The sequence below is a fragment of the Mobula birostris genome, chromosome 9, assembly GCF_030028105.1.
Source record: "Mobula birostris isolate sMobBir1 chromosome 9, sMobBir1.hap1, whole genome shotgun sequence".
Taxonomy (NCBI): domain Eukaryota; kingdom Metazoa; phylum Chordata; class Chondrichthyes; order Myliobatiformes; family Myliobatidae; genus Mobula; species Mobula birostris.
Genome location: NC_092378.1, coordinates 153015336 through 153039649, shown reverse-complemented (window position 1 = coordinate 153039649; position 24314 = coordinate 153015336). Strand labels below are relative to the sequence as shown.

At 45.8% G+C, this 24314-nt stretch overlaps 1 protein-coding gene across 2 annotated transcripts in view; it reads right to left on the bottom strand.

The window, feature by feature from the left end:
* Positions 1-24314, bottom strand: part of LOC140203223 (mitochondrial Rho GTPase 2-like) — a 43219-nt gene that overhangs the window by 4360 nt on the left and 14545 nt on the right. For both annotated transcript variants that reach the window (XM_072269197.1, XM_072269198.1), the window contains 12 exons: positions 20856-20908; positions 17300-17408; positions 16302-16403; positions 14886-14984; positions 13558-13666; positions 12495-12615; positions 10170-10254; positions 9933-10078; positions 7190-7290; positions 5256-5386; positions 3669-3749; positions 2867-2989 (listed from right to left, as the gene is read on the bottom strand). In XM_072269197.1, the coding sequence (XP_072125298.1) occupies positions 2867-2989; positions 3669-3749; positions 5256-5386; positions 7190-7290; positions 9933-10078; positions 10170-10254; positions 12495-12615; positions 13558-13666; positions 14886-14984; positions 16302-16403; positions 17300-17408; positions 20856-20908 (1260 nt within the window). The remainder of the gene's footprint in view (positions 1-2866; positions 2990-3668; positions 3750-5255; positions 5387-7189; positions 7291-9932; positions 10079-10169; positions 10255-12494; positions 12616-13557; positions 13667-14885; positions 14985-16301; positions 16404-17299; positions 17409-20855; positions 20909-24314) is intronic.

Here is a 24314-nt window from a genome sequence, read left to right as displayed (position 1 = left end):
AACCACAGTAACTCATCTGGACTACTCCAACAGCCCCTCCTCTCTCCACCTACCAAAGGGCAGCACACAGGGACTGCAAGCTCCTCTCCCAGTCACACCTGAGCTTGAACAGGCAGAGGATTTCCAAGCAGATTTATTATCAAAATACATACTGCACACGTCACTGTACATATACAACATGAGAATCATTTCCTTGTGGGCATACTCAGTAAGTCCAAGTACCTTAATGGAATCAATGAAAGACCGCACCCAACAGGACGGACTAACAACCAGTGTGCAAAAGATAACAAACTGTGCCAATACAAAAGAAAAATAATAATAATTAATTAAACAATAAGCATCAAGGACATGAGATGAAGAGTCCTTGAAAGAGAGTCTGTAGATTGTGAGAACAGTTCAGCGTTGAGGCAAGAGAAGTTGAGTGAAGTTATCCTCACTGGTTCAGGAGTCTGATGGTCGAGGGTAATAACTGTTCCTGAACCTGGTGGTGTGAGTCCTGAGGCTCCTGTACCTCCTTCCCGATGGCAACAGCGAGAAGAGAGCATGGCCTGGGTGGTGGGGGTCCCTAATAATAGATGCTGCTTTCTTGCAACAACACACCATCTAGATGTGCTCAAGGGAGGGGAGGGCTTTCCCCGTGACAGACTGGGCCATATCCACTAATTCTTGTAGGATTTTCCATTCAACAGCATTGGTGTTTCCATACCAGGCTGTGGTGCAACCAGTCAGTATACTTTCCACCACACATCTGTAGAAGCTTGTCAAAATCTGAGATATCATACCGAATCTTTGCAAACTTCTAAGGAAGTGCTTTCTTCATAATTGTACTTGTGTGCAAGTCTTCCGAAATGATAATACCGAAGAATTTAAGTTTGCTGACTCTGATCCCCTAGTGAGGAGTGGCTCATGGACCTCTAGCTTCCTCCTCCTGAAGTCTGGGATCAGCTCCTTGGTCTCTCTGACACTGAGTGAGCGGTTGTTGTTGTGGCACCACTCAGCCAGGTTTTCCATCTCCCTCCTAAATGCCAATTCACCACTACCTTTGATTTGGCCAATGACATTGATCTGAAGTCAGTAAACTTAAATATGGCATTGGAGCTGAGCTTAGCCTCACAGTCCTCAGTGGAAAGTGAGTAGAGCAGGGGACTAAGCACACAGCCTTGTGGTGCACCAATGCTGATGGAGATTGTGGACAAAATGTTGTTGCCATTCCAAACTGACTGGGGTCCGCAAGTAAGGAAATCGAGGATCCAATTACATAAGGAGGTTTTGAGGCCAAGGTCTTGAAGCTTATTGACTAGTTTTCAGGGGATGATAGCATTGACTGCCCAGCTGTAGTTGATAAAGAGCATCCTGATGTATGCATCTTTGCTGCCCAGATATTCCAGGGTTGGGTGAAGAGCCAATGAAATGGCATCTCCTGTGGGCCTGTTGTGCCAGTAGACAAATTGGAGAGGATCCAAGTCACTTCTCAGGGAGGAGTTGATAAGTTCTATCACCATCCCCTCTAAACACTTCATCATGGTTACTGAGGCAGGTTACCATGTTCTTTCTTGGACCCGGTACAACTGAAGCAGGTGGGTACCTGATAGTGCTGAAGCGAGAGGTTAAAGATATTGGTGAACACTCCAGTCAGTTGATCAGTGTAGATCTTCAGCACTCGGCCACGTATCCCACCTGTGCCAGAATCTTTCCATGGGTTCATCCTCTCAGCTCAGCCTCAGAAACTGAAATCACCGGGTCACCAGGGGCTGTTTTGATGGTCAACGCGAGCACAGGCAGCATTGAGTTCATCTGGAAGCACACCCTGTTGTCACGCTTGGCTTCACTTTGTAAAAGGTAATAGCCATCAGCTGTCCAGGATCCTTCAGTGATTCAAGTTTGGTCCGGAATTGCCGCTTCACCTGTGACATGACTTTCCAGAGCTTGCACCTGGACCACTTGTAGCTTAGTAATACACACAAAATGCTGGAGGAACTCAGCAGGCCCAGCAGAGCACATGGAAAAGAGTAAACAGTCGACATTTTGGGCTGAGACTCTTCATCGAGACATGCTGAAGTCCTGTTGAAGGGTCTCAGCCCGAAAATCGACTGTTTGCTCTTTTCCATAGATGCTGCCTGGCCTGCTGAGTTCCTCCAGCATTTTGTGTGTGTGTACTTTAATTTCCAGCATCTGCAGAATTTCTCTTGTTTGTGATTCCCCTCTTGCATCTACTTGGTTGCCAGACTTGAATGCCACTGATTTGGCCCTCAGCAGATCTCATGGTTCACTCAGTGCTTGTTCCAGAAACTGTGTGTTCAGGTCCTCAATGTTGTTCTCCAGTGACTGCACATTTATTAACAAGATGCTGGTCCCTCTGCTTTTCAGCCTGGCTTGGAGTCCCTCCCCACCCCCACCCTTTTTCCAGCCATGGTGATGAACCTTCATCTGCTTAAAGGTGCCATGCCTGCTTGCTTGAGAGTTAAGTTCACCAAGTCCTTCAGAAGACCGTGAAATCTGTAGTTCATTGTTGGTACAAAGGTATATTGCTTAAAGGGAAAATGCATGCTGCAGATTGTAGTGAGAGTAATTCAAAAGAGGTATATTTGGAAGTTTTATCAGCAACCCACAGAACATCGCTGTGGTTCAGCTGCACCATCTTGTAGAGGGGTGGGGACCCAGCAGTGACCCTACTCTCACCTCCCTGCCTGCATGCCCCCCCCATAAACATCATACACACCCCCATCCATCAACACTGCCCACTTGCATGAAACACCCTTCCAGCACAGACCAGCAGCAGAATCAGACCATTCAGCTCATGAACTCTGCTGTGATATTTCATCATGGCTGATTTATTATTCCCCTCAACCCCATTCTCCGGGCTCACCTTGTAAATGCTGGCACAGTAGTTGAAGGATTTGGCATCCGTGATATCATACATCAGGCAAGCCACATCACAGGTAGCATTGGAGGCTTTCAGAAACTCAGTGTCAACGTCCACCTCGTGTAGCTAGGACAGAGCGGAATGAGTGAGTGTGTGTGGACATCGAGGAAGCATCGTCACCATCACAGCTGGAAGCAGAGAGATAGAGATCGGGCAAGGACACACTCAAAGATAGACACGTAGGATAAAACACACTGGGCGGGCGTGCACACGCACATACGCGCACACACACACTCATACACACACAGAGCCATGTGCACTCGCAGATGCACACACAGGCAGAGCTTGAGAAAGCAGTATACTGTAATAACATACATGTCAAAACTCTCTAGTCCAAAATCCTATGGTCCAGCAACTCCTGTAATCTTGAAACTACAGTAATTAACTAAGATTTAAAAATTAACTAAGATGTGTATGAACCTGTAGTTAATTAATCTACCAGTATAAAGTTTGTGATCTCAGCCACAGGGAGGTTCTGGGTAACAGTGACCTTGTCTGACATGAGAGTGTCTGTACTCAGAAACAGTCGTTCCCTTGCCCGGAGGGGAATGATCAGAGTACCACTCATGTGGCCCAGCGTTGGTCAGAACCCAAGGCTGCCACACTAGAGAGTTTCTACCAGTACTCACACCTATTTACAGTGCGTGGTGTTAATGACAGTCCGCCATGCTGGAGGAACAGATTGACCTCAATCTATTATCACCGGTTATTAGAGTAACCTGGAAGCTGAGTGTTCTGTGCTCACAATTAAATACTTATCCTGCCCGTTGACATGCACCGTGTTGATTGTAAAGTCACAAAGATCTCCACCCATCTCGCTCTGCATCTGAAACACAACATAAAGCTGTGTAACAAAATCACTGTTACACACTCTCCTTGGAGTGACAGAGGATGAGAGGTGACCTGACAGAGGTGTACAAGATAATGAGAGGCATTGATTTGATTGTGTGGATAGTCAGAGGCTTTCCCCCAGGGCTGAAATGGCTAGCACGAGGGGGCATAGTTTTAAGGTGCCTGGAAGTAGGTACAAAGGAGATGTCAGGATTAAGTTTTTTTATGCCAAGAGTGGTGAGTGCGTGGAATGGGCTGCCGGTGGCGGTGGTGGAGGCAGAAACAATAGGGTCTTTTAAGAGACTCCTGGATGGATACAAGGAGCTTAGAAAAATAGAGGGCTGTGGGTAAGCCTAGGTAGTTCTAAGGTAAGGACATGTTCAGCACAGCTTTGTGGGCCGAAGGGCCTGTATTATGCTGTCGGTTTTCTACATTTCTATGATTAATTAAAGATCAGCTTTATTGTCAGATTTATATAAAAATACGGTGAAATGTATCATTTGCATTAACGACCAACACAGTCTGAGGACGTGCTGGGGGCAGTCCACAAATGTCGCCATGCTTCCAGGCCAACACAGCATGCCCACAACTTACAAACCCTAGCCCGTATATCTTTGCAATGTGGAGGAAAACCCACATGATCATAGGCAGAATGGTCAAACGGTTCGGTAGCGCAATATTGAGCATAATACTTTAGCATCAGCAACCTGGGCTCAACTCCTGCCATTGTCCATATGAAGTTTGTATGTTCTTCCCATGACTCCGGGTGCTCACAGTCCAAAGACATACAATCTCAGACTGTGTTAGTCATTGACGCAAACAATGCATTCCACTGTGTTTCAATGTACACGTGACAAATAAAGCCAATCTCTTCACACAGTGCTGGAATTAAACCCTGATCTTCCATTTGCTGCCGCTGTAAAGCATTACACTAACCGCTACGCCTCATGGGGATTGTGATAGATGGCGATTCTAATCCAAATCTGTCCATGAGCATCGCAGCACGTCATGCAGTGGGAAGTGACCGCAGACTAGACTTCCCCGCACCCACAGATGAAATTGAAGCTGATTGTAGGGTGTACACAAAATTCAAGAGTCAAGATTGTTTGATGTCATTTCCAGTACTCAAGTGTAAAAGGAGAGCTAAATATTTGTTTCTCCAGATCTAATGCAGTGCCAAAAAACACAGTAATACAAAGAACACAATAATAAAAAACACATAAGCTAGCTTATATACATTGATTGATTGTTGCTCATAATGTGACGGTAGGCACAGGAGTGTCTGTCCACACGGTGACTCTGACAGGAAATGATGGAGTAGTGGTGGTTGGGGGGTGGAGGTGTTGATCAGCCTTACTGCTTGGGGAGGGGAACCGTTTTTGAGTCTGGTGCTCCTGACATGGATGCGGAGTAGGACAAAGAGTCTATGAGCAGGGCAGATGGGATCCTTCACGATGTTACTGGTCCTTTTCCAATGTAAAACTACACGTATTACACATACCTGCAGGCTGCGTCCCAGGAATGCTTGCAGGAAGGCCGTTTTGCCAGTGCCCTTGGGTCCAATCACTTTACACAGGAACACATTCCTCTGGGTCTGACCCTTCTCCAGGTCCAGCTTCTTCCCCCGAGTGACTGAAATAACAGGATTTTCCACTTAAAACCATCGTCTTTTGCACGTGGGACAGCAGGGAGGCTGAATGACGGGAGTCGCTGCTGTACTGGAGGGGATAGGCCAGAGATGATGGCAGTGGTGCTGGGGGGAGGGTGGAAGATGTGTAGGGAAGGAGCTGGAGCGAGGGAGATTATATTTCACTGCAGTCCTGAATCACCTCAACTGGTCCCCTTGCCTCTCACGCAGCTACTGAGTGACTGAGTGCATCAGAGCCACAGCCTGACTCAGCAACATGAGGCCATTCGGCCCTCTAGCCTGGCTGCTACTAACGACCGTGGTTGGTTTATACACTCAATACCTAATACACTCTGCTACTTCCTGTACCTAATAAAGTGGCCACTGAGCGTATGCTTCTGATCTTCTGTTGCTGTAGCTCATCCACTTCAAGCTCGATACCTTGTGTTCAGGGATGCTCTTCCACTGTTGTAACACGCAGTTATTGGAGTTACTGTTGTCTTCCTGTCAGCTTGAACCCGTCTGAACATTCCCCTCTGACCTCTCTCATTAACGAGGCATCTTCACCTACAGAAATGCCGCTCACTGGATGCTTTCTTTTGTTCTGTAAACTTTAGTGACTGTTGTGCATGAAAATCCCAGGAGATGAGCATGTTTCTAAGATTTTCAAACCACCCCTTCTGGCACCAGCAATCAAAGCCACTTTAAAAATCACTTAGACCATGTTTCTTCCCCATTCTGATGTTTGATTTGAACAAATGCCCATGTCTGCATGCTTTTATGCATTGAGTTGCTGCCACACGATTGGCTGATTAGATATTTGTATTAATGAGCAGGTGTACAGGTGTACCTAATAAATAGCCACTGAGTGTACATTACCTCTACCTCCCTGATTCTTGAAACTCCAACCCTGACATTCTCTCTTCTCCCCCCCTCCCCCTCCAACCTATTGGGTAGTAGATTAAAAAGTCAGGAAGTGCATACCCCTAGGCCCAAGGACAGCTTCTATCCCACTGTTATCAGACTCTTGTACGATAAGACAGACTGTTGACCTCACAATCTATCTCATTATGATCTTGCACTTTAGAGTTTACTCCCACTGCACTTTTCTGGTAGATGTTACACCTTATTCTGCATTATTTTTGTTTTTACCTTTTTCTCCCTTGATGTGCTTTGTAATGATCTAACCTGCACGAAGAGAATGCAACACAAGCTTTTCACTGTATCTTGGCACATTTGTCAATAATAAACCAATAGCAAAACAAGATTTTGGGTTCTGAAACTTCTCAGCTGACCCTCAGCTCACATTAGAGGCAGCTCTGAATCACACCACTCTTTATCTGACACCATTGCTATCTGCCATTGTGTTGTGTGTGTGTTATATGTACTGTGTTATGCACCTTAGTCAGGAGGAACATTGTTTTGTTTGGTGATACACATGTATACGGTTGAAGGACAATAAACTTGAACTTGCCCGGTTAACACAGGCCTCACTTTTATACTAGCCATTCAAGGTTGTGAAAAGCACTACTGGACTACCCTTTACTCACACTTCAAGGCACTAACACATGACAAGTAGGTTTTTCATTGCACACGTGTACTTGTGCAGATGAGAATGAACTTGCCTTTGACCTTGGTGACTGGCAGTCCCATTCCCTCCTCAGCCCAGCATTCTGAAAACATCTGGACAAGGGTTCTGCTTTTCCTCCTCCACCACACCCCGCCCCGCCCCCACCCCTCCAAATGAGGAATCCCTGGTGCCCCACAGCGTGCTCACCATTGAGGCTACAATCTAGTGCTATTTCTACCTGTGATGGCTGCAGTTTGGGATTCTTCCTCCATAATGGTAGTGTAGCCCAGGTACCCCAGGTACTCAATACAACGATGTACATCCAGATAGGCGGTGAACCTGGCAGGGAAAATTCACAGAAACGCAAGCCTTCTTAGTGATGTAGATAAACGCCCACCGTTTCACATCAAGAGCCTTAGAGAGGAGGGAGTTGATTAATGACACCCACACCACTGACTGGCATTATAAGGAAAGACATGCATTGCTACAGAATCCGCAAAGCAGTTCACAGCAAATGATAAACACAAGAGATTCTGCCGCTGCTGGAAATTTGAGCAACACACAAAATGCTGGAGGAACTCAGGAGCTTTCAGGCCAAAGCCCATAGTCAGGATTGGAAAGGAAGGGGGTTGAGCACCTTCACTCTTCCACCACAAAAGGTGGGATCCTCCAGTTGTTACCCGTTTCAATCCGACTTCCCATTCCCCATTCCAACATGTCAGTCCATGGCCTTCTGCTGCCAGAATGAGACCAAATTCAGGTTGGAGGAACAACACCTCATATTCCATCTGGGTAGCCTCCAATCTAATGGCATGAACATCAATTTCTCTAACTCCTGGTAATGCCTCCCACCACCACCCACCCCCCCCCTTCCCTCTTCTTCCATTCCCAATTCTGATTGTCCTCTCACCTTCTCTTCTCCTCACCTACCCATCACCTCGCTCTGGTCACAGAGTCAGAGAACACTACAGCACAGAAAAGGGCCCTTCAGCCTGTCTGGTCCAAACCCAACTATTAATCTGCCTAGGCCCAGTAACTGCACTTGGACCACAGCTCTCCATAGCCCTCCTATCCAAAACCCTGCACACCTATCCAAACTTCTCTTAATATTAAATTCATGCTTGCATGCACCACTTCCGATGGTAGCTCATTTCACACTCTCATCACCCTCTGAGTGAAGAGGTTTCCCGTCAGGTTCTTCTTAACTATTTCACCTTTCACCCTTAACCCATGACCTCTGGTTGTAGTCTCACCCAACCTCAGTGGAAAAAGCCTGCTTGTATTTTATCTATACCTTCATTATTTTGTAAACCTCTATCAAATCCCCTCCCATTCTTCTACATTCTAGAAGGTCCATAAACCCCTCGGGTAGTGGTTAAGGGTCCACAGCATAAAAAAGGTTGGGAATCCCTTCTCCAAAGAATAAAGTCTAACCTATTCAACCTTTCCCTATAACTCAGGTCCTCAAGTCCTGGCAACATCCTTGTAAATTTTCTCTGCTCTCTTTCAACCTTATTGACATCTTTCCTGTAGGTAGGTGACCCAAACGTCACTCAAATTTCCAAACTAGCGACCACCAATGTCTTATACAACTTCAATATAACATCTCAACTGCTGCATTCAACACATTGAGCTATGAAGACCAACGGACCCGAAGATTTCTTTACGACCTTATCGACCTCTGACGCCACTTTCAAGGAATTGTGAATCTGTATTCCCAGGTTCCTCTGCTCCACCACACTCCTCAGTGCTCTACCACTCATTTTGTAAGTCCTACCATGGTTTGTTCTTCCAATGTGCAATACCTTAACATTTGCCTGCATTAAATTCCATCTGCCATTTTCCCAGCTGGTCCAGATCCCACTGCAAGCTTTGATAGTCTTCCCAAGATTAGTCCACTACACCCCTAATCTCGGTGTCATCTGAAAATCTGCTGATCCAGTTAACCACATTATCATCCAGATCATTGATACGGATAACAAATAACAATGGACCAAGCACCAATCCCTGCGTCACTCCACTGGTCACAGGCCTCTAGTCAGAGAGGTGATCATTTACAACCACTCTCTGGCTTCTCCCGCAAAGCCAATGTCTAATCCACTTTGCTGCCTCATCCTGAATGCTGAGCAATTGGTTCCACTCCTCTTTCCCTTTCTTCCATGGTCCACTCCTAACAGATTCCTTCTTCTTCAGCCAATTACCTCTTCCACCCACCACCTCTAGGCTGCGTGGCTCGGAGGGTCCATTCCACGCTGTATCTCAATAAACACCTTAAAGCCAGGACACTTGGGAAAATTCCCCATTTTTGAAACAACCTCACAGGATCTTTTCCTGTGTGAGTAGGAGGGATCTCAATTTAAACTGTCTTATTAAGTCCCACACCAGAAGCGTTGCTCCCGATTCAGTCTCTAAGTTTTAGGAGGTGTTGCTGAAGCCGGGGAGAGGGTGAGACAGGCCTGACAAAGCCCAGTTCAGCAGCCCTGTGGCTGAAGTCGGGGGGAGGGTGAAACCCTTTGAGACAGGCCTGACTGAACCCAGTTCAGCAGCTCTCTGTAATCAGTGATCCATCACATTACTTCAGATGCACTGCTCCCAACTTTGCCTGCTTTACTCCTTCTTGAGCAGGGCAGCACGATAGTGTAACACTTTACAGCACCAGTGACTGGAGTTCAATTCCCACCACTGTCTGTTAGGAGTTTGTACGTTCTCCCTGTGACTGTGTAGGTTTCCTCCCACAGTCCAAAGACATTGGGTTTAGTACGTTGTGAGCATGCTATGCTGGTGCCAGAAGCATGCCAACACTTGCAGGCTGCCCCCAGCACATCCTCAGACTTTGTCAGCTGTTGACACAAACGACTCATTTCGCTGTATGTACATGTGATAAATAAAACTCATCTTTAATCTCACAGATTTCACCCAAGTTCTCAGAATGCTCTGTAAACACAGAGGCCAGACACATGCAGCTCCAGACAAAGACTTACGTCCAGTGGCAGAGGTAACCATGAAGGGTAATCCAGCCCCTCTTGTCTGTGCACGCCGTGTTGAAGGCCTCAGGGCCCCAGGGGAAGTAAGGGAACACACTGAATAAATTCTTCAGCTCAGTGGGAGAGAGGACACCATCATTATCCTGGGCACAAGGAAAAGTCAGATCAGGCAGGAGGCATCGGTGGCTGTACGTCTCACCCCAGCCCACACAGATCCCGAGCGTAGCTACTTACCACATCGTACTTCTCAAAGATGCGCTGGAGGAACAGGTAGGTTCGCTGATTCAGCTCAGTTGTGCTCTCATAGGGAACACGGAGTCTGCAAGGAAACAGTCAACTGGATCACTCAACATGCTGTGGGCTTTACTTTCATACCCCTAAGGCTGTTGGGGCAGAGTTAAACAGGCTCCCGAAATACAGTTCTTCCTCTGTGTTCATTTCCAGAGGGCAGAACAGCACAGAAACAGACCCTTTCGCCCATGATGTTGTGCTGAGTTAATTACATTAGTAACCAAATGCCCAACTAATCCTTTCTGCCTGCACAATGTTCATGTGCTTCCATTTCTTGTGCATTCTCTTAGCTAAGAGCTTCTTAAACACCTCTATCATACTTCTGTACTTAGAAATATAATGTGGAACAGGCCCTTCCGGCTCAACCCAACAACCCCCATATTTAATCCTAGCCTGATCACAGGACAATGTAGAGCGACTGACTAACCTACTAACCAGTAGGTCTTTGGACTGTGGAAGGAAACCGGAGCACCCGGAGGAAACCCAAGCAGTCACAGGAAGGACATACAGAGTCCCCTTACAGAGGATGCTGGAATTGAACTCTGACACCCTGAGCTGTAATGGCTTTGAGCCAACCACTACACTACATATCAAATGTGCTTCCACTACCACACATTCCAGGTACCCACCACTCTTTACATAAGAGCATGCCCCGAACATCATCTTTGAAATTACCCCCATTCACTTTAAGTATACACCCTGTCACATCAGACACATCAACCCTGGGGAAGAGATACCAACTGTTTACTCTATCTACGCCTCTTATAAACCTCTGTAAGCCTCCCTTTAGCCTCTGCCGCCCCAGAGAAAACAACACAAGCTTCCAGATGCAGTGAATTTATTTGCACTGATGACTGTGGAGGCCAAACATTGGGTACATTTAAATGGAAGGTTGTGAGGTTCTTGATTAGTAAGGATGTCAAAGGTAACTGGGAGAAGGCAAGAGAATGGGATCAAGAGGGATAATAAATCAGCCATGATGGAATAAGCAGAGCAGACTCGGGCCGAATGGCCTAATTCCAAAATACCCTCTGGTCTTGTAACACATGCCCTTAATCCAGGCAACATGCTGGTAAATCTCTTCTGCACCTTCCCATAATGGAGTGACCAGAACTGAATGCAATTCTACAGATGTAGCCTAACTAGAGTTTTATACAAGTACAACACTGTCAGCATGAAAAGAGCAACAGTTCCATCCCCCCCACCCCCCACCCCCCCACCGGTTTTGTGTTGCTACACAGAGGTTCCATCAGCTCCACTTGGGATTGGAAATCAGGCTGGACAGCGGTGAAGCAGGAGTGCTTCTCACCTTGTGACCTTTCAGGCCTTTGACACAGAGCCACATGCGAGGCTGCTTAAGAAGATAAAAGCCCACAGTATTACACAAAAGACAATAGCATAGATAGGAGATTAGCTGACTGGCAGGAGGCAAAGAGCAGGAATAATGAGAGTCTTGTCTGGTTCACGAATGCTCGAATTGATGTTTACGAATGCTCCGGATGGCTCTTGACGTGAGTTAGCAACAGCACATGACGAACGTTGAGCTCTATAACGACCTACCAATGTTCACCACTAAAATCGAGGTGAGAAGACTGCAACTAGTGGGGCACTGTCTACGCCACCCCGAGCTACCTGCCAGCCTAGTCATCATATGGGAGCCCAAGCATGGGAGGATGAACCCTGGGCGCCCTCCCAAGACTATGGTCAACACGTTCCTAGAAGGCAGCGGCGCGGCTAATGTAGATGAACTGAACACACTGATGAGGGAGAGGAAGAAGTGGAGAGTCCGTCATTGTGCCCGATGCCGACCCCCTAGGCCTGAGTCGGTGTAGTAGTAGTAGTGGTGTCTGGTTCACTGTCAGTGACTAGTAGTGTTCCATATGCGTTGGTGTTGGGATTGCTTCTTTTCATACTACATGTCAATGATTTGGTTAACAAAATTAATGGCTCTGTGGCCAAGTCTGCAGAAGATACAAAGATAGGCACAGGGAAGATAGTGTTGAGGAAGCAAGGAGATTGCAGAAGGAATTAGACAGTTTAGGATGGGGTTGAGATGGATAATAAATTATCCTCAAATGAACAGTGGAGCACACACGATAGACCGAATGGCTTAATTCTGCTCATGTCTTATGGTCTGCGGTTTCCAACTCCCAGCCCAGCTTCTGTACCTGTCCATGACCCTCCATCCATCTTGTTTTTGAAGACCAACAGACCCAGGAATGCAATTGTTGAGTGTGCCCTCAGCTGCCACTGCTTTCTGATACTTACGGTGGATGGAGATAGTCGTCCGTCAGTTCCAAGTTGTCATCGTAGCCAAACTTGCGAAGGACAGTCCAGGTGGTCTCATGTCTTCCACGCTGGATGAACAACGTGTTCAGGAAGAGGAAACCTGCGAGAGGGAAAGCTCATGTCAGAATGACCCAGAGTATAATGCTCCAACCTCGGGAGGTTGAACATCCAAGAGACACACACAAAGGAGTTGGAGGAACTCAGCAAGTCAGGCAACATCAACTGGAGGGAAATGGACAGTCGTTGCTTCAGATCAAGACTACTGGGTATATTTAAAGTGGAGCTTGATAGGTTCTTGATTAGTAAGGATGGCAAAGGTTACAGGGAGAAGGTGGTTGAGAGGGTTAATAAATCAGCCATGATCGAATGACATTTAGACTCAATGGGCTGAATGGCCTAATTCTGCTCCAATGTCTTATGGACTCTTCATTAGAACTGGAAGGAAAGAGAGGAGAGAGCCAGTGTAAAAAGGTCGGGAAAGGATGGAGCATTCCATCCCTCCCTTACCTGTCTACCATCCCCACACTGCATTCACCAGGATCCACCTATTGCCTGCCAGCTCTTACCTTAACTCTTCCCCTCACCTTTTAATGCCAGCTCTCTCCCCTCTTGCTTCAGTCCTGTTGAAAGGTCTTGATCTGAAACATCAACTATCCATTTTCCTCTGAAGATACAGTATCAGCTTTATTTGTCACATCTACTGTACATCAAATCATAGGGTGAAATCCAACATTTGTGTCAACGACCAACCCCACCAAGGGGGTAGGGGGTAGTGCTGCCACGTTTTTGGGGCCAACATAGCATGCCAACAACCAACTAACCCCAGCCCGTACAGTAGGTCTTTGGAACGTGGGAGGAAACCGGAGCACCTGGAGGAATCCCACATGGTCACGAGGAGACCGGACAGTGGTGGGAATTGAACCCCCATCACTGGCACTGTAAAGTGTTGCACTAACTGCTACGTTACTGAGCCAACCGTGCTGTCTGACCTGCTGAATTCTCCTGCTCCTCTGGATTTCCAGCACCTGCAGAAATCACTCACCAGTTAAAGTCAGTCCATCATCCAGGATCCCATCAGTAGTGTTCTTCCACACCACTGATTTAACATCTTCTAAAGCCTGTGCTGATAGTGGATTCCTGAAACAGTATTTCTGAAAGACAAATATAGGAAGAACAGAGTGAGGAGTGAGGAGTGAACAGTGGCTGTGAATTCCCTCCCAAAATCTGTACTCACTGAATGGATTGCCCAGAATGGGGCGCTTGCATGTACTTGTACAGCCTTTACAGCAGCTCGTGTACACGCAACGCTTGGTCCAATCCACACTCTCGCTTCAAGTTCAACAACTTGGAGGATCAACTCTGGTCCCAACACATTGACACAATCACAAAAAAAGCACGCCAACAGCTCTACTTCATTAGAAGTTTGAGGAGATTTGTCACCAAAGACTCCAGTAAATTTCTACAGATGTACAGTAGAGAACATTCTGACTTCCTGCATCACAGTGTGAAATGGAGGCTCATGAACGGAAAACAATATCCATGTAGAATTTTGCCCAAAGTGGGAAGTGCTTGGAAATCCAAGCAACACACACAAATTGCTGGAGGAACTCAGTAGGCCAGGCAGCATCTACGGAAAAGAGTAAACAGTGGACGTTTTGGGCTGAGACCCTTCATCAGAACCTAATGCCTAGCATCTGCAGATTTTCTCATTTTAGTGTTTGGAAATAATCTGCGTGGCTCAGTAACTGAAACGTTTGCAGCATGAAACCTATCGATTATTGAAAGGCCTATAGTGAGAGCCTAGTACCAAAGGGCACAGCCTCAGTATATAAGGGTAACCCTTTAGGACAGAGATGAGGAGGAATTATTTTTAGCCAGACAGTGGTGAATCTGTGGAATTCATTGTCAAACATGGCTGTGGAGGCCAAGTCATTGGGTGTAATTAAAGCAGATATTGATAGGTTCTTGATTAGTCAGGGTATCAAAGATTACAGGGAGAAGGTAGGAGAATGGGGTTGAGAGGGATAATAAATCAGCCATGACTGAATGACAGAGGAAATTCGATGGGCCAAATTCTGCTACTATATATATGTTGTTATGGATACGTTAATTGTTAAGTCTGCAGAATCAATATTTTAACTATTAGGACTGTCTTTTGAATGGGTCTCAACCTGAAACTGCAACTATTCATTTCCCACCACAGATGCTCTCTGACCTTCTGAGTTCCTCCAGCACCTTATCTGTTGCTCCAGACTCCACCATCTGCGGTCTCTTGCATTTCTATTAACTACCTTTGTTGCCTTTGCCTTCACTGAAGTAACTATTGTGTACGCTGTGGGTGACCCTGCATTCCAAACAGGAAATAGTCACCTGAAAGAAGTTCATCTCTGTGTCACTAAGAATTCCGTCATTGTCCTGGTCGGAGATGTTGAAGATCCGGGTCAGCGCTTGGATGCATGAAGGTTTCAACTAAAACATACATAGTATCATCAGTCAGAAACAATTATTGCCACACATCCAAAGCAACAGTGAAAAGCTCTGTTTTAAAGATTTAATTAGCTTTATTTGTCACATGTACTGTACATTGAAACATAGTGAAATGCTTCATTTGTGTCAATGACCAACACAGTCCAAGGGTGTGTTGGAGGCAACCCACAGGTGTTGTATTGCTTAGGGCACCGACATAGTATGCCCACAACTTACTAACCCAACAGGCACGTCTTTGGAATGTGGGAGGAAGCCTGCAGCTAACTGGTGCAGAGGAAGCTCTCGCAAAAAGGCACGTGGTATTGTGCAGATACTTCCAAGGTGTCCAGTGAGGGATAAGCAGATGTCTACTGCTTCTTTCTGAGAATTATTTTTTGTGCAACTGTATTTTACTGCTATCTTATATGTGCTATATGTGCCTTGTGTTCTCTGTGAGGAACACTGATTTGTCTGTATTCATGTGTATTCATGAATGAGGGCAAGTCAGAACTCTTAGCATCTCATTTGTAAGACGGCACCTCTGATTCTGAACTCAGTTCTCTCAAGTGAGAGGTGAAGCCATCACACTTAATCAGAGGCTTTACACTACCCACCAAGTCATGGCTACAGGATGATTCTGATGGTGGAAAGCACAGCTTCAGAATAGAGACATGTCCCTTCAGAACAGAATTGAGGAGGTATTTCTTTAGGCAGAGGGTAGTTAATCTGTGGAATTTGTTGCCACAAACAGCTGTGGAGGCCAACTCATTGGGTATATTGAAACCAGGGTTCTTGATTAGTCAGGGTTACAAAAATAGACAGAAGGCAAGAGAGCAAAGTGAGAAGGTTGATAAATCAGCCATAATTGAATGGCAGAGCAGACTCAATGGCGAAATGCCTTAACTCAGCTCCTCCGTCTTATGTTCTGATATATGAGTTAGACACTTCTTGATGGGGTGGGGTGTCTGTAGATGAATTTGTTGGGTGACTGAAATTTTCAACTTAATGTTATTTATTAATTATTAAGTTGAAAGTTGAAAGACAAAAGCATATCATAAGTTAGTAAAACACTATCACAGCACTAGCAATCCAGATTCAGTTCTGCTGCTGTCTATAAGGAGATTGTACATTCTCCCCATGACCACATTAACTGGTCATATGCGTTATGAGATGCAGGTTGGGCTGCTGGGTAGATAGATAAGAAAACATCTAGTTATTTATTTATTTATTTGTTTGTTTGTTTGTTTTAAAAGCCAGCTGAATGCTGGCACAGCTTTCCTTCACAGAGGTGGTATCCAGTGGAAAGCAGCGGTCCCTTACCTGTTTATCCTCTGGGCTGTACAGTGGGGCTGTTGGGTGCAGGACAGCCTTCTGTGCATAGAAGAACAGCTCGGAAATATTCTTCAAGCTCTTAGCCGAACACTGGCAAAATATAAAGCAGCAAGTCGAGAGACTTGGTGAAGCAGACAGTGCACACAGGAAGGACAAGAGCAACTTTTAAAAGACGGTTGGATAGGTATGGAGATAGGAAATGGAGGATAGACATTTCTGTTCAAGTGTATCTGTGTTGTATGACTCTATAAGGGGCAGAATTTTAAAGTGATTGGAGGAAAGTAAGTTTATATTTTACATAGAGTGGTGAGTGTGTAGAAATTAGCTCTGGAGCCGTGCACACTCCTGTAACACATTTGACTATTAAATGCCCCCCTTGTGTGTCATACAGCCACTCAAAATTTTCTTAAGACAACCCAAGGACATAGGAGCAGAATGAGGCTATTCAGCCCATCAAGTCTGCTCCACCATTCCATTATGGCTGATTTATTATCCCTCTCAACCCCATTCTTCTGCCTTCTCTCCGTAACCTTTGACGCCTTGACTGGCAACCTCCACTTTAAATACTGTATATCCCATGACGTGGCAATGAGTTCCAACAGATTCACCACCCTCTGGCTAAAGAAATTACAACTCATCTACTTCTAAAGAGATGTCCTTTTATTCTGAGGTTATGCCTTCTGGTCCTTGACTCTCCAACTATAAGAAACATCCTCTCCACATCCACTCAATCTAGGCTTTTCAATATTCAATAGGTTTCAGTGAGATTCTCCCTCATTCTTTTAAACTCCAGCAAGTACAGGCACAGAGCCAACAAACACCCCTGATACGTTAACCCTTTCATTCCTGAGAAGATCTGAGGCAGCCTTGCCAGAGGTACACATAATTGAAGAAATATTTAAAAGTTCCTTGCATCCCTGCAGCCCCACCACATCTGATTAACAAGGAATTCTGACACTTCAGTCAAACCTTATCACAGCTCTCACCTGCACACAAGTCTCAATCTCAGTGAACTGGTTCATGATGGGAAGGATCATTTCCATGGAGCTGGTTCCCTGGAGATCTGACTTATTACCCACCAGGATCACTGGAATTCTAGGAGAAACATACACGATGACACAGACAACAAAAAACACAATCACAACCTGAAATACAAGAATTAGCCGAAATACTGAAACAGAGGTCTACACTCTGAGCATTTTGGACACACCAAGTTCAAGTTCATTGTAATCAGACTGTACATGTACTGTATACAACAAAACCAAACAACGTTCCTCCAGACCACGGTGCACCCACGAAACATATCACACACAGAGCATAAAACAAAATATTACCACAAATAAGTTATTAAATTGCAGTTGTCACATTATTGGCCAGAAGGGCTATTTTATTGAAATGGAAAGATGCCTCTGCTCCCACTTTGATACAATGGTTCTCTCAGGTGATGCTATGTCTTAGTTTGGAGAAAATCAGAAGTCGAACTTTTGATCCTCAATTTGACTTTGAGAAAAGGTGGAGTTCTTTTGCCCGTTACTATCATCTGATTTGAGTTAATTAAGATGGTTTCCTTCTGATTCTTGTTTAAATGGATTTGAGTTGGCGGATTGATGTTTTTCTTTCATGGAAGCTTGTATGGCGTATGGCTCCGGGGTTGTGCTCCCAATGGGGTTTTTTTTTTCGTTTTGTTTTGTTAGTAGGGTTTTTTTTGTTTTCGTTAGTAGGGGTTCTTTTTTCCTTTCTTTTTTCCAAAAAAAATAGTTTTAACATTTTATTTTTTCTTATTATTATTGATATATTGTTGAGCTTTGTTAATCAGTTATTTGATAATTTAATTCTTATTGTACATATTGACATGCTAATTTGATTTTTTTTATTTTCAATAATAATTAATAAAAAAGTTAAAATGAAAAAAAAATGACAACTCGAAATGCATATAGTGTGCAACACAGGTAAGCAGTAAACAGCTCGCTGTCCCAGTGACGAGACCTCGGTGGTGATACAGGGTACTCATTAGTCTCACAGCCCGAGGGAAGAAGCTGTTACGCAGTCTGACAGTCCTCGTCCTGATGCTGCTGTCCCTCCTTCCTGACGGTAGTGGGTCAAAGAGATTGTGGGATGGGTGATAGGAATCCTCAACAATGCTTTGGGCTCTTCGTCTACAACTCCCCTGTAAGTGTCACAAATGGTGGTGGGGGGGCGGGGGAGAGAGCCTGGTATTCCTTTCCGTGGTTTTTACATTATATCACTAAAGTATTAACAACAACTTATGGCCAAAGGTTTGTGGCTCAACACCTAGTTTATTTTTTGGTTTGTAGAGATGGTTTCTGGGGACAGGTTAGGGGAAGGGACAGGGATGAGGAGAGTGAGAGGTCAGCGCAGTAAATGAACAGCTAGAGGAAGCAGTCAGAGGTCAGACATGGTGCGCTCTGATGTCGGAGGCCAGCGATCCCTGAGGATAGAGTTCCAAGGTCTGTGGGGCACCAAGAATGAAAGCTAGTAATCCCCAAGGTCAGCAAGTCCTGGGTTTGGAGTTTCAAGGTCAGCAAATCCTGGGATTGGTTGCAGATATTCAGGTCAGACGCCTGTGATCAGCAAACCCCTAAATCAGTAAGTCTGCAGGTCAGAAGCCTGAAAGCAGCCTGGCCTGGGATTGTGGTGTAGGGAGGTGGGTGCAATTCCTTAGATTGTGTTAGCCGTTAATGCAAACGACTTATAGTTCCTTTACTGCTCACTTCTATCTCCTATCCAAAGTCCACAAGCCGGAATATCTGGGTAGTCCTACTGTCTGTGCCTGCTCCTGCCCTACTGAACATGTGTCCTCATATCTCAATTCCATTCTATCCCCGCTGGCTCAGTCCCTTCCCACCTACATCCACAACACTCCTCATGCTCTTGATCTATTCAGTAGCTTCCAATTCCCTGGCTCTGACCACCTCATCTTCACCATAGATGGCCAGACCCTATACCCTTCTATCATAACAGAACTAACCAATCCCCCTCCAGCAGCACCCTCCTCCGCCTGGCAGAACTGGTCCTCACCCTCAACGATATCTTCTTCGGCTCCTCCCACTTTCTCCAAACTCGAGGGGTAGCCATGGGCACTCACATGGCCCCCAGCTATGCCTGCCTTTTCAATGCGATGTAGAACAGTCCATGTTTGAAGCCTTCCCCAGTTATACTCCCCAACTCTTTCTCCACTACATTGGCGCTGCTTCATGCACGCACGCTGAACTTGTCAATTTTATGAAGTCTGCCTTAAATTCCACCCTGCACTTGGTCCATCTTTGACACCTCCCCCCCACTCTCTCGATCTGTCTCCATCTCTGGAGACAAACTGTCACCTGACATCTTTTACAAACTTACTGATTCCCACAGTTATCTCCACTATACCCCTTCTTACCCCTATCTCCTGTGAAAATGCTATTCCCCTCTCACTGCATCTGTCCCTAGGTCGCAACTTTCCACCCCAGGACATCAGCGATGTCCTCCATCTTCAAAGAACAGGGTTACCCTCCCTCTACTATTGACGCTGTCCTCACCCGTATCTCCTCCGTTTCCTATACATCTGCGCTCGCTCCATCTTCCCGCCGTCGCAATAGTGATAGAGTCCCTCGTCTTTACCTCATCCACATCCATCAGCCTCCACATCCAATACATTATCCTCGATAACTTCCTGCTACTAAATGCATCTCTACCTCCCCCACCCCCACCTTTGCTTTGCACCGGGATTGCCCCCTCCGCAATTCCCTTGTCCATTCTTCCATCCCCATTAACCTCCCTCCCAGTACTTATCCCAGCAAACAGCCTAAGTGCTACACCTACCGATACACAACCTCCCTCACCTCCATTCAGGACCCTAAAAAGTCCTTCCAGGTCAGGCAACACTTCACCTCCAAATCTGCTGGGATCGTCCATTGTGACCAGAGCTCCAGTTATGGCCTCCACTACAGTTATCAGACCTGTCTACATTACTTCCCCCTGGGTCCCCTCCTCCTTCCCTTTTTCCTATGGTCCACTCTCCTCTCCTATCAGATTCTTTCTTCTCCTGCCCTTAACCATTCACACCCACTTGGCTTCACCTGTCACTTTCTAGTTAGCCTCTTCCTCTCCCCCACCCCACCTTTTTATTCTGGCATCTTCTCCCTTCCTTCTCGGTCCTGAAGGAAGAGTCCCGGCCCAAAACATCGACCGCTTATTCTTTTCCATGATGCTGCCTGACCTGCCGAGTTCCTCCAGCATTTTGTGTGTGTGTTATTTCAATGTACATGTGATTAATAAATCTAAATGTAAAGGGCTTCACAGGAGTGAAATCTGACTGACTAACAGTTGTCTAGGATATGAGGAAGGATAATTATAAGTCAAACATTTGTGTTTTGAGGAAGAGGAGGAAAGGGGAGGGAAAGGGGAATGACATACAGGGAAAATGCTGGATGGCACAGCAGATTCTGGGACATAATGAGTTGGTGCTGCTCCTGTAACCAACAGAGTACGAGCACCGCAGTGAATGGGGTGGAAGCAGTCAAGTGCCAGTCTAGAACATACCTGCTACCACTTTCCGAACTTCCGTTTACCAAAGGAATCCATTTACTTCGGATCTGGAAAGAGGCAACAATAAAATAGTGTGAGACTCTACCCCAGCAATCTGAGTGAGAAGGTGCTTTATTCTCTTGTTCACCAACAAAATAAACACGTTAAAACTTTGCACGAGGGGATGGTGGAGAAAGGTACTCTCACAGCATCTATGTAACGTCAAGACAGAGAATCGCTGAGCCAAATACTGTGAAGAGGGGGGTCACTGGCTGGCACAGACACCGAGAGCTGTAGGGTCTGTTACACACCAAGGACCTTTCTCCCAGGGTCCAATATCCTCCTCCTTCATCCCTTTGCCTCTTCCACATAACTCCTCCCAGCTTCTCACTTCAACCCCCCCTCCCCCACACCTGCCCTCATCTATCACCTTTTCACTTGTACTCCTTCCTCTCTCCCCAACTTATTCTGGTTTCTGCCTCCTTCCTTTCCAGTCCTGATGAAGGGTCTCTAACCAAAACATCGACTGATTATTCCTCTCCATGGCTGCTGCCTGACCTGTTGAGTTCCTCCAGCATTTTGTGTGTGATTGTGATGCTCTGGATTTCCAGCACCTGCAGAATCTCGTGTCCATTTTGTTTCTCTTGCCAACACACAAATGACCAGACTTCAATTCAGCACAAGTCATTGGGGGTGTTAGATTTCGGACTCCAGGAACGTGACTTGAGAGAGATCACAAGGCACTATTATGGAGGAGAGGACACAGCTCTTGAATGAATCCACGGCCTCACATCACTAGAAGTATAACCTGGACAGTGCTGCCTGTGGGAGCTTGCTGTGCATGAACAACATCACAACAGCAACTGCACTTCCAAGGATCTTCACTGGCTGCTAAGCACTTCGGATATGAAAGGCGCTACAGAAATACAAGTCTTCCTCCCACACACAGCACTGTGACCAACATCAGTTGGCCATCCTCCTAACTTTACCAAAACAAAGCATCGGGGAGTCCAGAACCAGAGGGCACAGCCTCCGGATAGAGGGACATCCCTTTAGAACAGAGATAAGGAGCGATTTCTTCAGCCAGAGGGTGCTGAATCTGTGGAGGGCACGTCATTGAGTATACTTAAGCAGAGGTTGATAGGTTCTTGAATGGTAAGGGTATCAAAGGTTACGAGAAGAAGGCAGGAGAATGGGGTTGACAGGGATTATAAATCAGCCATGGTGGAATAGCAGAGAACTTGATGGGCTGAATGGCGAAATTCTGCTCCTATGTTTTATGGTCTTATAAGCCAGAGGGTGCTAGTGGAACTTATTTTACTTCCAATCAGCATAACAGCATACTTTACATCCACCCAAGATCGGGCCATGGGTTTAACACAGTGATAGGCCATTCAGCCCTTCATGCCTGCTCCACTACTCAATACTATCTCAGTTAGTCATCCATCTCAGTATCACATCCCCAAAAGCGCCCCATATCCTCTATGCCTTTCCCACCTGGAAATTAATCTCCCTTCTTCTCTTTGTGGCCTACCATCCACAGCCCTCTGTGATATAAATTCCACTGGTTCACCAACTTCTGAATGAAGAAATTTCTCATCTCAGTCCTATATATCTTGCCCTGTACCCTGAGACTGTGATCTTGTTCTAGACAGTCCAGGCAGGAGAACTGACCTCCTTGCATAAAGTTTCTGAACTCCGTCACAATTTTGTAAGCTTTAATCGGACGCCCTCTCATTCTTCTAAGAGAAGAGGTTCCTCACCTGGGGCCCACAGACCCCTCAGTTAATGGTTGGGGTCCATCGCATTAAGAAGGTTGGAAACCCCTGCTCTAGAGTGTTACAGCAGCTGTATGAGTGGATGAATTCCTTGGTATTACACTGGAAGCCTCAGGTCTCTGGAATAGGATTCAAACTCATTCCTTCCCTCTCAGAAGCACGGATATTGCACACTGAACCTCTGTATGACAGGCCAGAAACTCCAGGGCAAGTGAAGCTGATGTGTTTGATGTTCTGGGAAAACAAAGTCCTGTTGTAATGAGGAGTCTGCTCCGTACAACCACGCCAAGGCAGAGCATCGGGCGGCATGGCGGCACAGCAGTGAGTGTAATGCTATTACAGCACCATCTGTAAGATTGGCGATCAATTTCTGCCACTGTCTGTACGCAGCTTCTAAGTTCTCCCCATGGCTGTGTAGGTTTCCTCCCTCATTCCAAACACGTACGGGTTAGTGAGTTGTGGACATGCTATGTTGGCGCCAGAACTATGGTGACACTTGTGGGCTGACAGCACGTAAGACCATAAGACAAAGGAGCAGAATTAGGTCATTTGGCCTGTCAAGTCTGCTCCACCACTCAATCATGGCTGATCCTTATTTTCCCCTCCTCAATCCCATTCCCCGGTGTTCTCCTGGTAACCTTTGATATCTTCCAATCAAGAACCTATCAAATTCTGCCTTAAATACACCCAATGACCTGGCCTCCACAGTTGCCTGTGGTAAATATTCCACAAATTCACCACCCTATGGCCAAAGGAATTTCTCTGTATCTCTGTTTTAAGTGGATCCCCCTCTACTCTGGGGCTGTGCCCTCTTGTTCTAGACTCCCCCACCATGGGAACATCCTTTCCACATCTACTCTCTCTAGGCCTTTCAACATTCGAAAGGTTTCAATGAGATCCCCCCTCAGCACATCGTTGGACTGTGTTCATTGTTGATGCAAATGTCGCATTTGACTGTAAGTTTTGATGTACATGTGACAAATAAAATTAATCTTTTTCCTTTCAGATGTGAACCACACAGTTTATGATTAGTAGGACACTAGCGAAAGAGGGGGCAAGACAGCAGGTGTGACAACTTGTGGAAAGATACGCATCACCTTGAGGTTAGAGCAATGAAGTTAAAATACAAAAAATCCCCAAAAAACTGGCTGTTGGACTGAAACCGTCTTCATCGCCATAGCAACCTCCATTTATGGAGGTGTTTCTGTATTACCACCCAAAGAGAAATTGATACCGAGCTGTCCAGTAACACAGGTTTAAATTACAGCCTAAAATAGGCCTCTGCAGTGGATAAACCTTGCAGGCTCCCTGGACAAGAATTTTGAAGTTAAAAACTAAATACATATCTGCACAATATCATCAGCATACAAAGCAATTATCTCAAGTATCCAGGTCCAACTCTGTAGTCACTTAGCTACTAAATGTTTGGCAATGTTCAACAACTTTCCCATGCCACAAGTAAACATACACAAAGGTGCCAAGGCAGCTGCACCAGATATCAGTTGCAACTCTAAACACATGCACTTGTATAGATACAAACAGACTCTCAGATCAAGAACTGCACCTGTTGTAGAAGGGAGAGATGTGACCTGCAACAAATGTGAAAGCAGGAATGTAAGAAGCTTTAGACAGTAGTGGATTTTGCTCAAAACATCACGAGCACATCCCTTTCAACTATTTAAAGTAGGGGTTCCTA